Source organism: Pinus tabuliformis, chromosome 4_1 (genome assembly GCF_031772625.1).
Source record: "Pinus tabuliformis cultivar Carrire ecotype Pingquan chromosome 4_1, CPIR1, whole genome shotgun sequence".
In the NCBI taxonomy this organism is placed as follows: Eukaryota; Viridiplantae; Streptophyta; class Pinopsida; order Pinales; family Pinaceae; genus Pinus; species Pinus tabuliformis.
The window spans coordinates 779,271,378-779,291,135 of record NC_142303.1 but is presented as its reverse complement, the minus strand read 5'-3'; the positions used below and the strand labels follow the sequence as shown (position 1 = coordinate 779,291,135).

The following is a 19,758-nucleotide window of genomic DNA, read 5'->3' as shown; positions in this document are numbered from 1 at the left end:
AAAATTTTGCCTAAATTTTCAGCCAATGCCTATGAAATACAGCTGCCACCTGGAATAGGCATATCACCCATTTTCAACGTGGCAGATCTGTTTCCATATACTGCCAGTCCTGAAGACGACAGTGCAGCAGGGCCAGAACGGGACACCCAGAGTGACAACTGTTCTTGGATGAGGCAAATGCCTACAACTCAGCCCCATGAAATCGAGAAAATTCTCGACACATAGGTAGTTAAGCGAACTCGCAAAAAGGAGTAACTGCGGTACCTGGTCAAGTGGAAGAACCGTCCCATTGAGGACAGTTCGTGGCTTGACGCGGCCCAGATACAACAAGCAGGCTATTCTATGGAGGAGCTCATGGAGTGGAGCCATGACTTTTATTTACCCCGGGAGCCTGATGCAGGAGCATCTAGCTGACAGGGATCATCGTGGCTGGAGGTCATTTGGTCTCAGTGAGGATAGAGGAGAAAATTTAGGAAAAACATTTTAGTTTATTTTTAGTTTTAATTTCTTAGTGAAGCAGCATTTAGGAAAGTGAAAGGTTAATTTAAAACTGTCTTAATTAATTATTCTATCAATTTGTTTCCGTATGTTAATTTTACATTTTACAGCAAAGTCAAGATAACAGTTACAGAAGCTATGTAACTGGTTAAGTTGAATTGTTTCTAAACCATACAAAAGATAGTAAAATGTAATGTAACAGGTTCGATTGGAGAGAGAGAAAAATAAAAATAAATAAATAAATAATAAAAAAAATCTCTGCAAGCACATGCACTTAAATCTACATTGCAGTCATTTAAATAGTCCTTCTATATCATTGAAATTTATTACCGTATGCAAGCAAACCATTTCTTTTACAGAACATGAGTATTTCCAATTTGTATGAGATAAACAGGCCCGTAGGCAACAAATCTTATAGGCATATTAACAGGAGAAACAATAGGAATACGAAAGGCGTGAAACCCTTGAAGCATCAAGGCAAATGACACAGAGGAGCATCATAATAGCGAGCAGGCATAGGCGACATAACAACGCACGCAAACAGGTACTTATCAAATAACTGAGTTGAACATTTGATACCAAAATGAAATAGTTTGTCTCTATTAATCAGTACACAGTGATATAAATTAAAAACATAGTCCAAGACAAGTCTATACCAACAACCGGGTTGAGAAACCCCGACTACAACCTACAACCAACATAATGGAGGAACGACTGTGCTAAGACCGAGAACATAGTTTAGAAACAGGGGAAAAGTAAGTTGACCACCCGCAGAGCCTAACCCTAAGTAGACTACCATCAAACTGACAACTAAAAGCTCAAAACGGAACAGACAGAACTGTAAAGGAGCGACCCTACCGGGTTTCCAAATGTGCCCAACAGTGGAGAGCAGGTTCCTGGAGCCAACTCCACCTGCAATCACCCAACAAAGACAGAGGTTAAACATTATAGTGAATCAAACGGGAAAACGAATTGACAAGGGTTTCAGGTTAGGAAGCAGACTTACCCACAGTGAAGATGGTGTGCCGAGACCGTGTTCCGAGCCAAGTTGTAGCCATCGAGGGTTCCCTGCTCACGAGGAGTGGCAGTCTTAGTAACAGAGGGAGGAGCAGAAATTGAAAATAGCTTAGAGTGAGGGCTTACCTTGCTCATCAGAAACCAGAGCCGAAGCCACAAACCCCCGAGACCGCAACCTACACACCAGGGTCGAGCAACAAACGCATTTTGACCGCAAGAAGACACAGTGAACCAACATAGAGAATTAGCGGAGGAGACCTTCAGTCACCACAATGAACAACAGTGAAAATGAGCCAAAAAACTAGGATTTGCTGAGTTTACCCCAAGGTGGGATCGTGCCTACCGAGGCGGGGACACTTTTCCACCCAAGACTAACGCGGGTACAGTACATTTAAATCACCATAAAATATCCATAACATCATTTAAGTCATCAACGTATTTTCCATAACCCGAATCATCACAATCACCAACGCAATCAACTTTTAATCATACATTGAACCATTATCACATCAATCATAACACATATATTGTGAATTAGTATAAGAATAATGTTAATGAGGGGCTGGACCCATCAGTTTTGATTAAATGTAATTAGTAAAAAAAATTTTAGTCAAAAGCACTATTGTTGTCATGTTGTTTCTTTTACAAGATTCTATATAACAATTTCACTTTTCCCTTTAATGTGTCAACTACTAAACCAGTTAGTTCAAGAACTTTAGTGTTTCTCATGTGTGACATTGGCTCACATTGTATCTACAATGTGAACCTTTTTTCTTATTACAAATTTATTTGATCTTTTTCTCTTTTTACAACTTTTGTATGGTGGTGTTTATGTGTTTTTTGCCATGTCCTTTCGCGTATATAATGTTTTATTTAAAAAATATATTCATTAAATTTCTTTCATGTATCACTATTGAAAATGTCATCAAAATCATTATGGTATTATATAGATACTCTAAATAATAATTACATTAACTACTAATATATAATATATTTTTTTAATTGTGGTTTATTATAGATATTATAATATATATGACATATAATTTGTAGAAGATAGAAATATTTATATTTTTTAAATACCTTTTTAATATATTGTTAAAAGACAATAAGAAAAACGAATATGTATTTAACTTATTCATTTATTTTAACTTAACCATGTTCTAGAAAATTATTTTCAAAAAGAATAAATGTATTTGAGAATTTAAAATTATGTGCAACATTTTAATGTAAAAATAAGTTAATTGTATAGCATGTAAATTTTATTTTATTTTAAGAATGAGCTAAAATATAATATAATGTAAAATTAGTGTCCCATGCATATGCATTAGTGTTTCATGAAATTTTATAATTTTAAATGTATTTTTAAAAAATAATCAAGTTTAAATTAATAAAAAAATTAACTTTAAGTGTTGGTTATAACATGTTAATTAAAATAATAATTAATAGCACACTTATTTAGTAAAATGTTCATAGGTATAAATTATGATAAGTATCAATACACCAAAAAAAACTAATTTTTTATTTTATTTTAAATTATTATTAATTATAAAAAGAATTAATATATGCTTTAAATAATATTATTAATCATATTAAAATAATAATTAATAGCACAATCATTTAGTAAAATGTTCATAAATATAAATTGTGATAAGTATCAATACACATTTTTTTTTCACTGGAAAAATCGTAATCTTTCATTAACTTAGAAAAATTACATATTGTAGATGCATTTTGCATATGCTGTATGTTCTTCTGCCACATGTGGGTGGCTATATATCTATTCTGTCTGTTCAGTAGCAAAAATCATCACGCAGGATGTTCTTTGTTATCAGTTATATATATACAGATTGCCACACAGGGCTTCAGGTTAAAAATTTTATCATCTATGTACAAAAAAGTTCAAAAAAAGTATCATTTTCAGATCTGTATCTCATGGGCTGGCTGCCCTGTGATAGTGTGCATCTATGTATGGGCGGTGGTAGTATTGGTATGCATTTGTTCCTCGTTGCTCCTATATCATCCACTCTCCTCTGGGAAGTGCCGTGGCCTCCTTGGATAGTTGGTCGGCACTGTTGTTGTGTTCCCTGTAGATATGTTGACAAGTGATGTCAATGAATTGTGCCTTCAGTAAATTAATATCATCCAAAATGTTGCTGAGAGTGTGTGTGTGGCAAACAGTATTATTGTTGAACCAATCAATGACAATCTTCGAATCTCCATATATATGAATATGCATGCAATTGTGCCCCAATGCAAAATGCAAGAGATGACGGAGGGTAATGATCTCAGCAAAATTATTTGTGCCAGCTCCCAACCCCAGTTTTGCTTTGTAGAAATGCTGATCATTGATGAATAGTAGAAAACCTCCCCCACAGCCCTGCTGTTGGGCTGTGCCATCGAAGAATGCCCATGGGGTGCTATGATCTATATGTGGAGGGTCACGGGGTCTTCGAACCTTAGGCTGTGGCGGCTCAGGCGTCTCATAGTAGGCCGATATGATTTTGGCAGTAAGATGCGGCCAGTGCACAGGTTTATCTTCGAAGATCATTCGGTTTCGTGCAAGCCATAGGTACCAACAAATAATGATAGGCAGGCTTTGTAGCTTGGAGTTTTTGTGATGGTAAAACCAAGTTTCCCAGGTTCGATTAATATCATCGCCCTCCCATTTTCCGGTGTGTTGAATAGAGGATGATATAGATTGCCATATAGACGTTAGCGCAGAACAGTTTAAGAACAAATGAACGCTCGTTTCGGAGTTATGTTTGCACAGGGTGCACCAGGTCGGTCCATAGACTGCACGACGCATGAGGTATTCCCCAGTAGGGACAACACCCTTTAAGATACACCAGAAAAATAGCTTCTGTCTGGGGGGAGCGGTGAGTTTCCAAATAGAGTTCCACCAAAAAGAGATTGTGTCCGGAACCTTATGCGATATCAGAGTGTGATAGCCAGACTTTGGGGTGTATACTCCGTTCTCCGAATGATACCATACGAGCTCGTCCTGCCCTTGTTTGATCCTTATATGCGATTCTGATAATGCATTGATATATGCCAACCAGTCCTGATGCCAGAGTGGTGGTATATTGATCTGATTTGCATTTTTCCAACGCTGTTCAAAAATGGAAGTGTTTTGTGGATCAACAATGTCAGCCAGAACTTTAATCCCCTGTGAGTGAAGATGCCGGATGAGTGCTTCAGGAAGAATGTGCCTACCGCCGCTACCATTCCAAGGATCCAGACCAATACGGGCCTGTGTTCCATCATTGATTTTCCATACCAGATTATCCCTGATAAGAGTCATAGAGTTAAGAAGCGCTTTCCAAACGGATGATATACCAGATTTTGGCCAGGTAGGGAGGCGAATACAATCCAAGATATTGAGGGGCCAGATATATTTGTAATATGAGATATATGTCCAGAGGTTGTTTCCAGTGAGTAAGGTCCACCCCATTTTAGCCGCAAGGGCTTGAGCGAAAGTAGGGAGATCTTTAAGCCCCCATCCACCCCATTTCTTTGGAGTGGCGATCTTCTTCCATCCAACCCAAGCAAATATGCGCTTTTCCTGATTCCCATTCCACAGGTATCTATTGCAAGTTTGTTGTAGCCTGGCCAAGATGCTGCGCGGGATCCAGGCTAATGCCATCCAAAAGACCGGGGTAGCTTCCAGGACAGCCTTTACCAGAACGAGTCTGCCTGCTCTTGAGAGATATCGATGGCTCCAGATATTGAGGCGCTTCTCCAATTTTGCGACTAGCCAGACCCAGTCTGCAATCTTTGAGCTGAGAGGCTTGATCCAGAACCCCAGATATTTGAGGCCGAGGTCTAAGGGATGGATGCTATAAGGAAACAGCTGCAGGGCCAGATGGGATTCATGGATAGAAGTTCTGGAGAGAATAATGGAGTATTTTGAATGGTTGGCAAGCATCCCAGTGGCGGATGAGAAAAGAGTGATAATGTTCGAGAAAGAACGAGAGTCTCGAATGCTGCCATCAAGGAAGATCATTACGTCATCCACAAAGAGAAGGTGGGTGAAGAAGCAGTCGTCAGTTATCTTGAGTCCACTAAAATCCCCATTTCTCTTAGCAGAGTCTATAAGGCGGCTCAGGCCATCCATGACAATAAGGAAAAGAAGGGGAGACAGAGGACAACCCTGTCTGAGACCACGTTCAGAATGAAAAAACTGGGATGCAGATCCATTAATCAGAACACTGAAGGTGGGAGTGGTAATGCAAGCCATAATCCAGGTGATGAAATTATGAGGGAACCCCAGGTGGATGAGAAGCATCTTGAGATAGAGCCAACTGACCCGGTCAAATGCCTTGGCTAAATCAATCTTTAAGATAATGGCTTTGTGATGCTTGGTCCAGATAGTATGAAAGGCTTCTTGTGCAGCACCAATGGCTTCATGAATCTGACGATGTTCCAGGAAAGCAAATTGTTGAGGAGCGATATGTCGAGACAGAATAGGACGGATGCGATTTGCAATGATTTTGGAAATGATCTTATAGAGCACGTTGTAGAGGGAAATGGGGCGATAATCATCAAAGGAGGAAGGAGTATCAGATTTGGGGATCAGAGCTATGAAAGTTGAATTGATGGCATTATACAGGGACCCAGACACCCGACATTCCTCTACAACCCTAAGTAGATCATTGCTGATCAACTCATAGAAGGCAATGTAAAATTCGATGGTCCATCCATCCGCCCCGGGCTACGGTCCTTCTTGAACCACTTTATGGTGTTTTCAAGTTCCTCCGGAGTCACTGGATCAAAAAGGTTCTCCGATTCTTCTTCATTTACAAATCTGGGGAAATGTCCTGCTATGTTGATGATATCTGCAATAGTGGAGCCTGGGGGTTGCTTGTAGAGGTTCCTGAAGTGGGATGATCCCAGCTGTGAGAGCTTGGAGAAAGTGTCTGCCACTCCACCATCTGGCAGAGGGAGGTTCCATATAGTATTTTTAACCTTCCTGCCTTTAGCGTAATTGTGAAAGAAGCGAGTATTGTCATCTCCGGCCTTTAGCCATGTAGCTCTGTTGCGAAGTCGAATAGATTCTTCTCGCTCCCTCAATATCTTTTGCTTTTGGTTTTCAAGTTCCACCAAGTGGGCTTTATCTTCAGCTGTGGTAAAGCCCAGGCCTCTTTCATCTGAAAGTGTGGATAGTTCGGATTCTATGAGCATAAGAGCTGAGTTCTCCTTTTGGTGTTTCTCTCTGGCCCATTCGATAGAGTGATGTTTGAGCTGCGATAGGTTCATGCAGAAGCCTTTTGCCAGAGTGTCTGTTCTATCAATCGGATTGTGGATCCAGAAGTCTTTAACGAGCTTGATGTAGGAGGGATCCTGTAACCAGCCATGGTTGAACTTGAAGGGGGCTTTTGGTTTTTTGTATGGCCCCGAAATCTCCAGATAGATAGGATAGTGGTTAGATATTCCCCCGGTACCAACCCATTGTTTGTAGTGATGAAGCTGTTGTAACAGAGTGCCTTTCATAATGAATCTATCGAGTCTGCGCGCCAGGGCAGCTTCACCAATTCTTCTGTTCCTCCAGGTTGGGAGAGGATTATTCATGGGAACATCGATCAGGTCATGACGTTCCAGGAGGTCGGTCATAAACCCGGTGATCGAGTCAATTTGTGCCGTGGATCCCCAAGATTCGCTATACCCCAGGGAGAAATTTAGATCGCCCCCTAGGATGGTATTCTCAGCTGAGAGGATAGATAGGCTCAGAAGGTGATTCCAGAAGGATTCTCTTTGATGGCAGGGTCCATATATGTTGATAACCCTGAGATTGATACCCAGATCAGCCGAGAATAGGTCAAGTCCTAAGAATCCAGGTCCCCCCCATGTACCATGAGCCCTTATAGAAGCAGGGTTAAAACCAATCGCTAGGCCCCCGATCTACCCAAGGAGTCCATCGCCGTGAAGTTCCATCCCGGGGTGATGGAGGATAGGGAGGCAGATATGGAGTCCGCAGGGCCAAGGGTCTCCTGGAGGAGAATAATATCAACAGGAGATGATTCAATCATTCTTTTTAGGGCTAGTTTATTGGAGGTGCTAGCCAAGCCTTTGTAGTTGAAAGAGAGGCACTTCATGGAGGAAGATTTCCTGGGGTGTTCTTCGCTCTAAGTACCCCAACAATGGTGGATTATCGCCCAGAAGCAACCTCAGCTTCCGCTCTCCTGATAGCTTTTGTAAGATCAGATTTTCTCCCTCGAGCAGACAAGGGGGTCAACCCGGATGATGTGATACCCAGACCGACGATTTTCAGATGAGATCCCAGGGTGTGAGTACGAGGACGCAGATTATAGGAGTGTTTAGAGCCCCGGGATGATGAGGGAGAAGATGATGGCGACGGGAGCTTTTGAGATGATGGAGCGGAAGGAGCAATAATCGGGGAGGAGGGCATAGTGCAGAATGCAACAGACAATGAGGGAGAGAGTGTAGATGGAGCAGATGTGAAAATAGACAAAGGAGGGAAAAGTGAATTACCCGGAGTGGATGTAGATGCTGAGGCTGCCCGAGATCTGGTGACCAGAGTAGATGCATGGCATTGAGCAGCACCCTGTGTCTGTAGTGGAGTGTTGAGGGGAGCGCCCGAGACTGGAAAGCGCTGAAGGGTCGGTGATATAGTCTTCGATGGAATGGTAGAATGCACAGGTGCTTCATCTGTTCTCTTGTTGAGAGGGAAATCCTTGAATATATGATCCACCCTATGACAACGACGACATCTGAAAGGTACCCCTTTGTAGTCTAGGATTTGTACCCGTGTGAATCTGCCCCAGTGTAGTGTGATCTTTTCCTCCAAGCCTTCACGAGTGTCTAGGTGTACAAGGATGCGAGCAAGCGTTCTGTTCCTGGATTCCACGAAAGTACGATCATGGTCGAGGTATGTTCCCAGGGCGTTCCCGATGCGAATGAAGACTTCTTCGCTCCAGTATTGGAGGGGGAGCCCAGGTAGATGAACCCACAAAGGCCCAACCCCAATCTGTTCTTGTTCAGGGTCGAAGAGAGGGCTCCATCTTTTTAACAGCACCGGCGCCATCTCGATATGCCAGTATCTAGCTAATACCAGGTCCGTGTAATTTTCCTTAGCAAAGTGAAGGGTGAACCAGCCTCAGGGAAGAACTTGTACTTCAGGGAGTTCTTTCAGAACCCCTCCCCAAATCTCCTTCACCCAAAGGGTAAGCCTGGTCGCTGAATAAGCACGCCCGCGAACATGTCCAACGAGAATGGTATTTGCCATTTTGGCTGCCTCCCCAATAGCCGATGTCTCTCCAAACCGAATAGAAATGTCCCTGGATGTAGCTTTGACACACTTAGTTCGCTTCTTACCTGAGCGCGGAGCTGAAGGGTGATCCACCAAGGGATCCGGGGAGCGTTCCAGGAGAGTCGCCTTCGATGAACTGACTCTGACTGCAGGGGTCTCAAAGCAACCCGAGGGTGAGTGGAGGAGAGCAGAGGGCCCGGCCACTGACGAAAGAGGCAGTCCAGCAGATGCTGTAGCCGGGTACGAGGAAGACAGAGGGTGCGAATCAAAGGGAGGCGACGGTGGGATGACAGTCGATAGGAAACGGAGGGTCCCCGGAGATAGAGGAGGGAGGACCAAGCCAGGGGGCTCGAGTGGGGGGGTACCTTCAGGCAGGCAAGAGGGGGGGGGGGTGCCGGGATAGTAACCACCGGAGAGGGATGCGGCGCAGAATGCGGAGAATGGCTAGGGCCAGCAGACGACGAAATGAAAGAAGGGCGATCAAAAATGACCTGTGAAGAAAGCGGGTCTTCTGAGTAGTCAACCTCCTCCTCCGTTTCCATTACATCACCGACAGAATCTGGGGCCATGTTGAAAATGACAGATGGGGCCTGAAAAGTCGGGCCAGCTAACAGGCAGATCAGGTGCGCGGTTAGTCTTCAGGCGATAGAGGGAGGGTTTTCAGAAAGCCCTAACCGAAACCCTCGCGGGCAGCTACAAAGCTCGCCATCCTCCCATCTCCGATCACTATTCATCAATACACATTTAAAAAAAACTATTTTTTAATTTAATTTTAAATTATTATTAAATATAAAAAGAATTAATATATGCTTTAAATAATATTATTAATCATGGAAACTTAAGTTTAATTTATTATGAAAAATTTTGAATTGTGAATAGCTTTTGTTACTCATGGGCCAATATTAAGTAGACAATATGAAATGTGTTGATATTAAAATTTCTTTAATTAATTAATTAATTAATTTGACATAGATTAATTTGAAAAATATAATTAACTTGGAGATAAATTGTAACTTTGTAATGTCTCCATTTTTATTCTTCTTCATAAGACAACCAGGGTGGATTTCCACGACAGGGGATGGTCAGGTCAGTGGAGCAGGTTTATGTCATCAGGGGTTCCAATGGAGTTTTGCGGAGTTATCTGTTGACATTTTCTTGCTTGACAATTTCATCATTATGAGCAGTTCCACACCTTTTATATTTGGGTTTCGTGACTTTCTGATAATTCCCGTAGAACGGGTTATTATTGGCATAAATTAATTAAGTATGCTTAAGGTGGCATTCCCGGGAGATTAATTGTTGGAACACCTTAGTGTAATAGCTCTCTGGAACCGGAACGAGAAGATCTAAAGGAGAGATGCTGAGAAGTGACTTACAATAGCCGAAGAGAGTATGGTGGACGATTTACCATTTTCCTTAGTTAAAAATGGCTTTAAATAGTCATTTAATTAAGAAAAAATAATTAATTATAGGAAATGAGCTAAAAGTGACTTAAGTGAAATAAAATAAAATAAAAAGGGGTCACTTAAGATAAATTCAATGGAAGAGCTTCTAGAATAATAATAAAATAATAAAGCAAGATGCTTCTAGAGAGAGATTTATCCATCGGATCTATGAAAAGAGGAGGAGAAGATCATTTGGGACATCTTGGATTTGATATTGTTTCTTATATGAGAGGTTGAGAACCAATTTCTTTACTCCATTGGTAGCCCCAAGATGGAAACCCTTGGGTGATTAAGTGAGATTGGGCAAGTACAAATGTTCCCTTAGTGGATTGATTTAGAATCCACAAGTGTAGTGATCGTTTTCCTGTTTTAGTTTGGAGGTCGAAGGGTCATTCCCAACTATTGTATTGACGTATATCTATATATAATAAAGTTGGATTTTTGTTGTTGCATTTCTCATTGTTCCTCATGTTGTGATATTTTAGTGAGATTTTCATGCAATTTGTGGGTTTATGGTTTCCATTAAATTTATGGCATTTGGGTTTGTCATGGTAATTTTTTGTCAAGTGCTTGATAATTTGATTTGAAGGGTTTGTTCAATTTTTTTTTCATTCGGGACATTACAGCGATATCAGATCATTAATCTTCGCTCATACTGTGGGTTTTCAATGTTTTAATTACAGATTATTCGAGGGTTTATATTGGAGGTGTTGAAAGAAAATTATTTTCAGATTAAGCAAGATTAAATTCTTCTATTAGTCGGAGTCGTGATTTTTCTAGAGAAATAAGTTATTATTGTTTGTGGATTAAAATTTTTAATCTATTTACTAGAAGATAATTCTTGCAGGTGTGTAAAAAATTAAATAAAAATTTGTTGGACCAGATTTATTGAAGCGTTGAAATTATTTTTCTAGGCCGAATTCGTTTTGTTGGGCCAAATTATTTTGCTTGATCAAATTTATATTTTTGGGCCAAAATTATTTTTCTCGATTGAATTTATCTTTCTGGACAGAGATTATTTTGCTGAGCCAAATTTATCTTGCAGGGCCAAAATTATTCTACCGTGTTGAATTTCTCTTGATGGACATAAATTATTTGTTGGGCTGAGTTTATCCTTCAGAGCCCAATTTATTTTCCCAATCCTAGTTTTTTTGTGAGAGCCATATTTATCTATTGGGTCTGAGTTTATTTGTTGGGTCCAGATTATCTATCATAACCCAGTTTATTTACCCGAGCTTTTTTGTAAGAGATTTCTCTCATTTGAGATGGTGATTCTTGAGTGAATTTGCAGTATTGATGAGTTGGAGCATTGTGATATTAATTTATAACAGTGTGCAGAGCTGGGCAGACTAGGAAACTCCCACTAAATTGGGGATTTTATAGATCAACTAGAATTTGTCCAATATTTTTCTGGGTTTTGTGAGAGGAGTCCATGGTTGAAATATCTGAATCATAGCTAGAGAGAGAGATCTAGTGAGGCTTCAGATCTAAGAGCAAGAAGGCCCAGATTTGTAAGGGCAGTGAGATCCACAACTGTGAGATCTTATTGTTACGTGATCCGAAAATGGGGCACTTAGGCTTCTTGTCTAATTTTCAAGAACCTCTCCCACTTCCAAATTTTTAAATATTCCCAAGTCCTTATGATTAACCAATGCGGAATTAAATATGTGCTTGAAATAAGGTGTATGCTTATGTTTATTGTTGACTATTTATGTGTTTTTAAGTCTATTTGCTTGAATTGATATAACAACAACTAAAGCAGCAGATATAATGCAGTGATAAAACAACACACATAAGACAACAATTTAATTAGGAGTTCACCCAAAACACCTGGGCTATGTCTCCATGAGCTCTAGTCAATTCAACTATGCTCTCTGGGATTATGGCAAAGTCCTTTTACAAGATTTTGGCTCCACTCCACTGTTTTACACAGAAAAAATGGGTTTAAACACCATTTCATCCCTGGATCTTGGAGCTTTATGCTCTTCTGACTCTCGGCTCTGGCTCTGGCTCTTGGCACTGGCTCTTGCCTCAGGCTCTCTTTGCCTCTGCTTCCTGCTTTGGCTCAGCTTTCTGTGCTCCTGCCTTAGCACACCTTTCTGTCTCTGTCATTCTATGGCTTTTAATCCAATCGACGTTGTCTGTTCATTTCCTCTTCTTGGTTCTCTGGTTCCCGGCCTCTGTCCGCTCAAATCCCTCTCTGAGCATTAGCAATCATTGTTAAATGCCTTCAGGGATGGTGGCCACCTATTCTGTAATGGAAGGGACCATCGGGCCTTTGAAATCCTCAGAATAGTCATTCTCTGTTTACATAGAGAAATACTCTAAAACACTAGAAAATCCACCAATCTACCGTTTATCGGACCTGAAATATCATTAAATCTGCCCTAGACTCCTATCGGGTCCGCCTGTAATTGCTATCGCAAGTCGTAGTGCCCCTGTGCCGTGTTTTCCTTTGTATTTGTAAAAATACATTAAAAACATAGAAATACCAATGAAGGGCTTTACGATAGACTTCAAATGATACACAGCTGCATTGATAAACCCTTTCGTGTCTGGCTTCATCGCATCAAGCACATTTCCTTTGTATTTCGTTTATTTAACGAAAATGCGAAATAGATAGGAAAAACCCTTTTGCTAGAACTCAAAATATATAAAATTTCATCCATAATATTATCGGCTCCGGCTATTGCAGTGGCATTTGTATCGCCCCGCTCCTTTGTATCGCTTCGATGAAATATTGCGATGCGACATGTCGCAATTGCATATCACATAGTCCCCGGGCCGTTGGTAAGCGCTCCTTGTATTTTGTCGATGCGATATTGTGCATTAACTTGGGCCATCGATCTGTGCACTTGATTGACGATCCTCATTTACTCGCGTTGATCGCTGTCGCAAAAGTCACTTGATAGCCTCTGATAGCCTCCGCTTGTCATCCTCAATTGTGATATGCCGATCAGATCTGGACTGTTGATCACCCAGATCCGACGGCTCCTGTGCATTGCTGTCCATGCCTATGATAACTCTGTTTTTGGCTATTTCTTCATGTTTTTCAGGCCTGATAGTGTAATCTTCCTTTTGTAAGGTTTTTCCTTATGCGATAGTTTTTTTTTTTTTTTTGAAGATTTAAAGGGTTTTTAGGATCCATTTTTAGGGGATTTTGCCTCTTTTTCCAAAGGATAAAGGGTAGCTTCATTTTGTGATAACTTCTGCATCCGAAGTCCGTTTTAGCCCATTCAAGTTGCAGTAGATTCAGAATGAGACGATCTACGCAATAGGGCTATTTCCAGGAGCTTCCTTGGATTTTCATTTTCCTTTGTGAGGAACACTTAGACTTAGGAGTCTATCCAAAATCCATTTTGGATCATGCCTTCCCACTAAAAGAACTTTTGGTCTCCAAAATATTAACATATGATCTGAACAGTAAATGAGAGTAACATCACCTCTTTTTTTAGCCTCCACACACTTTCTTTGCATAGTTCCTTTGAACCAAAGTCCCTAACCACTTTCCTTTCTAGATGTGCTGGTTCTCCTGGGAAGAACTGTCTTCCTCCTTGCTTTCCTACAAAACTTCTGCTGAAATGGTCATAGAAGCTGGTTTGAACTTCTCTGCCTTGATCATTGATCCAAGGTGGCTCAAACAAATGTGAAGTACATTTGCTTCACAAAAATTTCATTTGTACCTGTTTGACAACCTGTCAACAACAACTGTTAACAACAACAAAAATACAGACAACAACTGGATGGCCTAAACTCCTGCTTCAACAAAAGAGATAGATTTCACATCTTGTGAACACCTCCATGTCTTACATCTGCATACAAATGATGGACTAGATACCAAGCCCACAAAACATGCCTTTAAACAAATGACCCTTCAAGTCAAGCATGTAGAAAAAGACCATTAGGACTCTTTTTCAAAAGATGAAACACTTCATCATTATCTCCATTTGGAGACCAAGTTAACTTCTCCCAAGTAAACATGGCATTACATGCATGTCAAAGTAATCAACCCTGCAAGTTAATTACACATACATGTTCAAATACAAGGAAATCATCAACATCCCTGTGTTCATGCATCTCATGCTCATGCATGCATTTCACCCTTCAATTTTCACTTAAGCACACTGTACTTTTGAAGCTAAAATGAAATATAATGTAGATGCATGAATAGATATCCAATCTTAATCAGATAATAACTCTAATCGTTTCTTACCAATCCAAGGTACTACCTTTGCCTTCACATCAGCATCATCATGTGAATCATCCTGAGACATATCATTCATGGAATCTTCACTTCCATTTCTGCCATCTTCTCTTTACACTTTCTTAAAATTTTGTGGAAGCATTGTTGGATTCAGAGTCCAACACTTTGCAGCAAGATGCCCTTGCTTATGGCAGTAAGTGCACTGCATGTGCATCCTCTTGACAACATGGTTTGCCTTGTCCAATGGACCTTTGGCTTCTTGCTTCCTTTCCTTTGAAAGTTTCCTGTATGTGGCCATTCTCTTCCAACATCTAGAAACATTATGGTTATCCAAACCACAAAAGGAACAAGCAATACTTTTCCCATATCTATTTGGAAATTTATCATGCTTTGCACAATCAAAAGGAAAATGATTAGAACTAGATTTATACCTGCCTCTTTCACCTTTATTGCCTTCATGAGGAGGTGAATTGAATGAAGAAGTGGCTCCTTTTGGAACACCATAAATCTATTCAAGGCTATCAGAGTCTCCCAAACTCTCTGGTTCAAGTGTGTGCCTTTGAACACCTGCATCCTGCAAATGATGTTTCAAGATATTGCATTCTTCTTAAATACAATCTTCACACTCTGTAATGCAACTCCTTCTTGGAGCTGTTTCAATGGCCTTTATGGCAGCTTTGGAACTCTTTCCATAAGACTATCCATAGCCAAGACCCAAATACTTAGGCCTTTCCTCAACCATTATTGGTTCAACAATACCTTGTGCATGCTTTCCCAAGCCCCTTCCTTCATAGCCCATCTTGGACATTAGCTTGGAACCTATGCCTTTGGTATGTTTTTCAAAAGAACCAATATAAGCATTCTTAGAAGAATTTGAAGACAAACTGGAATGGTTTACCTCTTCTTCAAGCTGATACTTGACTAAGGCTTCTTGGGCAACAAAGAGTTGTGTCTCCAACTCATGCATCCTTTTCAGGTTCATATTTGCAATATGAAGTTGCCTCTCCATTTCCTTCAATTGGTCAGAAAGCAACTACTTCTCTTCCTTCATGGAGTTTAATTGCTCTCTTAGTATGCTGCTCTTCCTTCCATCCTCATACATTTATCTCACCTTGTCCATCGTGATGATAAAGTCTTGCTTCATGTCTCCATTAAAGAGTCTTGTGATGGAGGAGGAATTTGAGGATACACTTGTAAAAGTTGTCATTATGCCAATGAACAAAAGAACTTCAAACAAGATTAATAACGAGCTTATTTAAGCAACCTTTTGCAACAAACCCCTTGTGCTTCAAGGATTGCTTTGAGGTCCTTTGGGATAGAAGAATGTCTTCATCCCTTCTTCCTTCTTGTCCTTCCTGGACTGAGCTATCAATAGCTTTCCCTTCACCTTTGCAAACTCAAACAATAATCAATTTGCAAACAAGCATACATCAATGAGACAATCAATCCTTGACTGCCCAAACACCTTTCAGACAAGTAATCTTTGCTTTGTCAACTAAGCATTCTGATATAACCTTATTTGAAGGTGCGGTTTACCAATCTAAAGCTCTGATACCACCTAATCTGAAAATGGGGCACTTAGGCTTCTTGTCTAATTTTCAAGGACCTCTCCCACTTCGAAAGCTTTAAATATTCCCAAGTCCTTATGATTAAACAATGCAGAATTAAATATGTGCTTGAAATAAGGTGTATGCTTATGTTTATTGTTGATTGTTTATGTGTTTTTAAGTCTATTTGTTTGAACTAATATAACATCAACTAAAGTAGCAGATATAATGCAACAATAAAACAACACACATAAGACAACAATTTAATTAGGAGTTAACCCAAAACTCTTGGGCTACGTCTCCATGAGCTCTAGTCAACTCAACTAGGCTCTCTAGGATTATGGCAAAGTCCTTTTACAAGCTCTTGGCTCCACTCCATTGTTTTACACAGAAACAATGGGTTTAGACACCATTTCATCCCTGGCTCTTGGAGCTCTTGGCTCTTCTGGCTCTCGGCTCTCACTCTTGGCTCGGGCTCTCTTTGCCTCTACTTCCTGCTTTGGCTCAGCTTTCTGCACTCCTGTCTCAGCATACCTTTCTGTCTTTGTCATTCTATGGCTTTTAAACCAATCGGCGCTATCCATTCGTTTCCTCTTCTGGGCTCTCTCGCTCCGGGCTCTGTCCGCTCAAATCTCCCTTTGAGCATTAGCAATCATTGCTAAACACCTTCAGGGACGGTGGCCACCTGTTCTGTAATGGAAGTGACCATCGGGCCTTTGAAATCCTTAGAATAGTCATTCTCTGTTTACATAGAGAAATACTCTAAAACACGGGAAAATCTACCTATCTGTTGTTTATCGAACTTGAAATATCATTAAATCCACCCTAGACTCCTATCGGGTCTGCATGTAATCACTATCGCAAGTCGTAGTACCCCTATGCCGTGTTTTCATTTGTATTTGTAAAAATACATTAAAAACGCCGAAATCCCGACAAAGGGCTTTATGGTTGACTTCAAATGATGCACAGATGCATTGATAAACCATTTCGGGTCCGACTTCATTGCATCGAGCACATTTCCCTTGTATTTCATTTATTTAACGAAAATGCGAAATACATAGGAAAAGCCCTTTTTCCAGAACTCAAAAAATATAAAATTTCATCCATAATATTATCAGGTCCGGCTATTGCAGTGGCATTTGTATTTCCCTGCTCCTTTGTATCACTCTGATGCGATATTGTGATGTGACATGTAGTAATCACATATCACATAGTCATTGGGCCATTGGTAGGCGCTCCTTGTATTTTGCCGATGCGATATTGCAGGTTAACCTGGGGTGTCGATCTGTGCGCTTGATCGACGGTCCTCGTTGACTTGTGCTGATCGATGTTGCAACAGTCACTTGATAGCCTCCAATAGCCTCTACTTGTCATCCCTGATTGCGATATGATGATCGGATCTAGACCGTTGATTGGCTAGATCTGACAGCTCCTATGCATCGTTGTCCACGCCTCCGATAACTCTGTTTTTGGCTATTTCTTCATGTTTTTTAGGCCCGATAGTGTAATCCGCCTTTTGTAAGGTTTTTCCTTATGCGATAGTTTTTTTATTTTTATTTTGAAGACTTAGAGGGTTTTTAGGATCCATTTTTAGGGGATTTTGCCTCTTTTTCCAAAGGATAAAGGGCAGCTTCATTTTGTCATAACTTTTGCATCTGAAGTCTGTTTTAGCCCATTCAAGTTGCAGTAGATTTAGAATGAGACAATCTACGCAATAGGGCTATTTCCAGGAGCTTCCTTTGACTTTCATTTTCCCCTGTGAGGAACACTTAGATTTAGGAGTCTATCCAAAATCCATTTTGGATCATTACATCAAAATCCATTTTGGATCATTACGTCACTGCTCTCCAATTTTATTTTTTTTCTTAGTTGGCTGAGATCGTAGACAGACCCTATAGGTGCAATCCATTGCTGTTGCAAGGGCCCTAACTGAAAAAACCATCATCACACAACATTGTGGTTCATCACTGCCAGTTATATTAAATGTCGCGGATCAGTGATTTGCAGAAATTTTACAAAATCAAGGTTGTGGTTGCATAGGTGGTTATTTGTGGAATAAAATTGTGGATATTTTGATCCATTCCCTAAACCAGGGGCGACGTGAAATTTGATGAAGGTATTTCTAAACCTCTCTCCGTGAACGTTGTAGAAGGTGTGAGCAGTGGTTTCGATATTTTATTCAGCTTGTATTCTCTCCACGATGGTGAGTGGAAGGTCCGATTTCATGTTTCCAAACCGATTTTATGTTTACAAAACCAAGCCCTTCATAAAGTGAATTTGTTTTTTTATGAAGAGTATGGTGCGATACATTAAAGGAGTTGTATGGGATTAGTTACTTTTTTAATGGTGAAAAAGAATATACTAGGTATAAAGAGTTAAGTATTTTTTTGGGTGAAAGTTAAAAATTGGGTGTATTTGATTAAAAAAGGGGAAATAAAGTTTTGGAAACAGGGTTTGGTAACAAAAGGAGAAATACAAATTAATGTTTGGCTTTGTTTTTTTATTTGAAGCAAGATAAGAGTCTTATTTTTTTAAGATCCCATGCATTTGGTTTTGGATTTGGTGAATTTGGGTGTAGATCTGGTGGATTTGGGTGCATTTTGTTGATTGGGAACACATTTTTTGTCATTATGTTAATTTTCTTGGCTGAAACTTATTTGAATGAGTCCACAAGGCTTGATGAAGGAAATTATGCAAATTGGAAACTCAAGGTATTAATAAATTTAGAGGGAAATAATTTATGGCCCATAGTGAGTGGGGCGGAGCCCAAACCCATTGTTGCTGCAACTATTCCAGATTGGGAAAAAAGGGAAACAAAAGCAAAGGTGTTGCTATGAATGTCAGTTAAGGACAACATCATTCCTCATATTAGGGATTGTAAAACATCCAAAGAAACATGGGATGTTCTCAAAATCTTGTATGAAACATCTAATACTAACTGATTTTGTTCTTGAAGACCAAGCTTTTGTCAATTAAAATGGAGGCCAATGAAAGTATAAGCAATTTCATTTCCTGTGTCAAAGAGCTAAGTGATAAGTTAGGAGACATTGGTGAAAAGGTGTCCAATACAGACTTGGTCACCATCACATTAAATGGCTTAGTGCAAGATTATCAAATTTTTGTTTCAAGTCTTTCAGCTAGAGAGAAGCCTCCTACTTTTGATGAACTGATAGGTATTATTCTACAAGAGGAAGAGAGGACGAAAAAATTCAATTTGGGCTTAAACAATTCAAATTTGGCATTGGTAGCCAAGGGTAAGCAACCATAAAAAGGCAAGCCATGGGACAAAAGCAAAGGAGGAAAGTTTCAAGCAAATAAAAAAGGTATGGCACAACCTAAATTTCCAGTTCATGATAAAAGAAATGATGATTGTTATTATTGTGGAAAACCTGGGCATCATGCTAAAGGTTGCTATAAAAGGAAATATAATGAGTCTAAAAAGAGAAACATAAGGAATAATGGGAATTTTGTGGACAAAGACACCTCAATCAATGATGGATTTAAAAATATCAAATTGTTTGTTTCTGATGATGCATTGTCTACTGAGATTGATGATATGAATGCTTGGTTCATTGATTCTAGTGCATCGTTCCATATGTCTTGTAATAAGGATTGGTTTGATGAATATCATGAGAACATTGATGGAACATGTGTTTATCTAGGAGATAATAGATCCCTTCAAGTTAAAGGATATGGAGTAATAGGTGTGATGTTACCTAATGGAAAAGAGAGACAAATCCATGATGTGATGTATGTTCCTGGTATAAAAAAGAATTTAAT

General features: G+C 39.9%; 2 protein-coding genes across 2 annotated transcripts; both read right to left on the bottom strand.

Annotated features, from left to right (window-relative positions):
- Nucleotides 1–970: 970 nt before the first annotated feature.
- LOC149178449 (uncharacterized) lies at nucleotides 971–5,752 on the bottom strand. The gene is made up of 4 exons (XM_089422100.1): nucleotides 3,692–5,752; nucleotides 1,509–1,773; nucleotides 1,295–1,410; nucleotides 971–1,057 (listed from the first exon to the last, which is right to left on the bottom strand). The coding sequence occupies exons 1-4, from the start codon at nucleotides 5,750–5,752 to the stop codon at nucleotides 971–973; spliced, it is 2,529 nt and encodes an 842-aa protein (XP_089278226.1).
- A 422-nt stretch (nucleotides 5,753–6,174) lies between these two features.
- LOC149178448 (uncharacterized) lies at nucleotides 6,175–7,125 on the bottom strand. The gene has a single exon (XM_089422099.1). It carries the CDS (start codon nucleotides 7,123–7,125, stop codon nucleotides 6,175–6,177), a length of 951 nt encoding a protein of 316 aa, XP_089278225.1.
- Nucleotides 7,126–19,758: the final 12,633 nt, after the last annotated feature.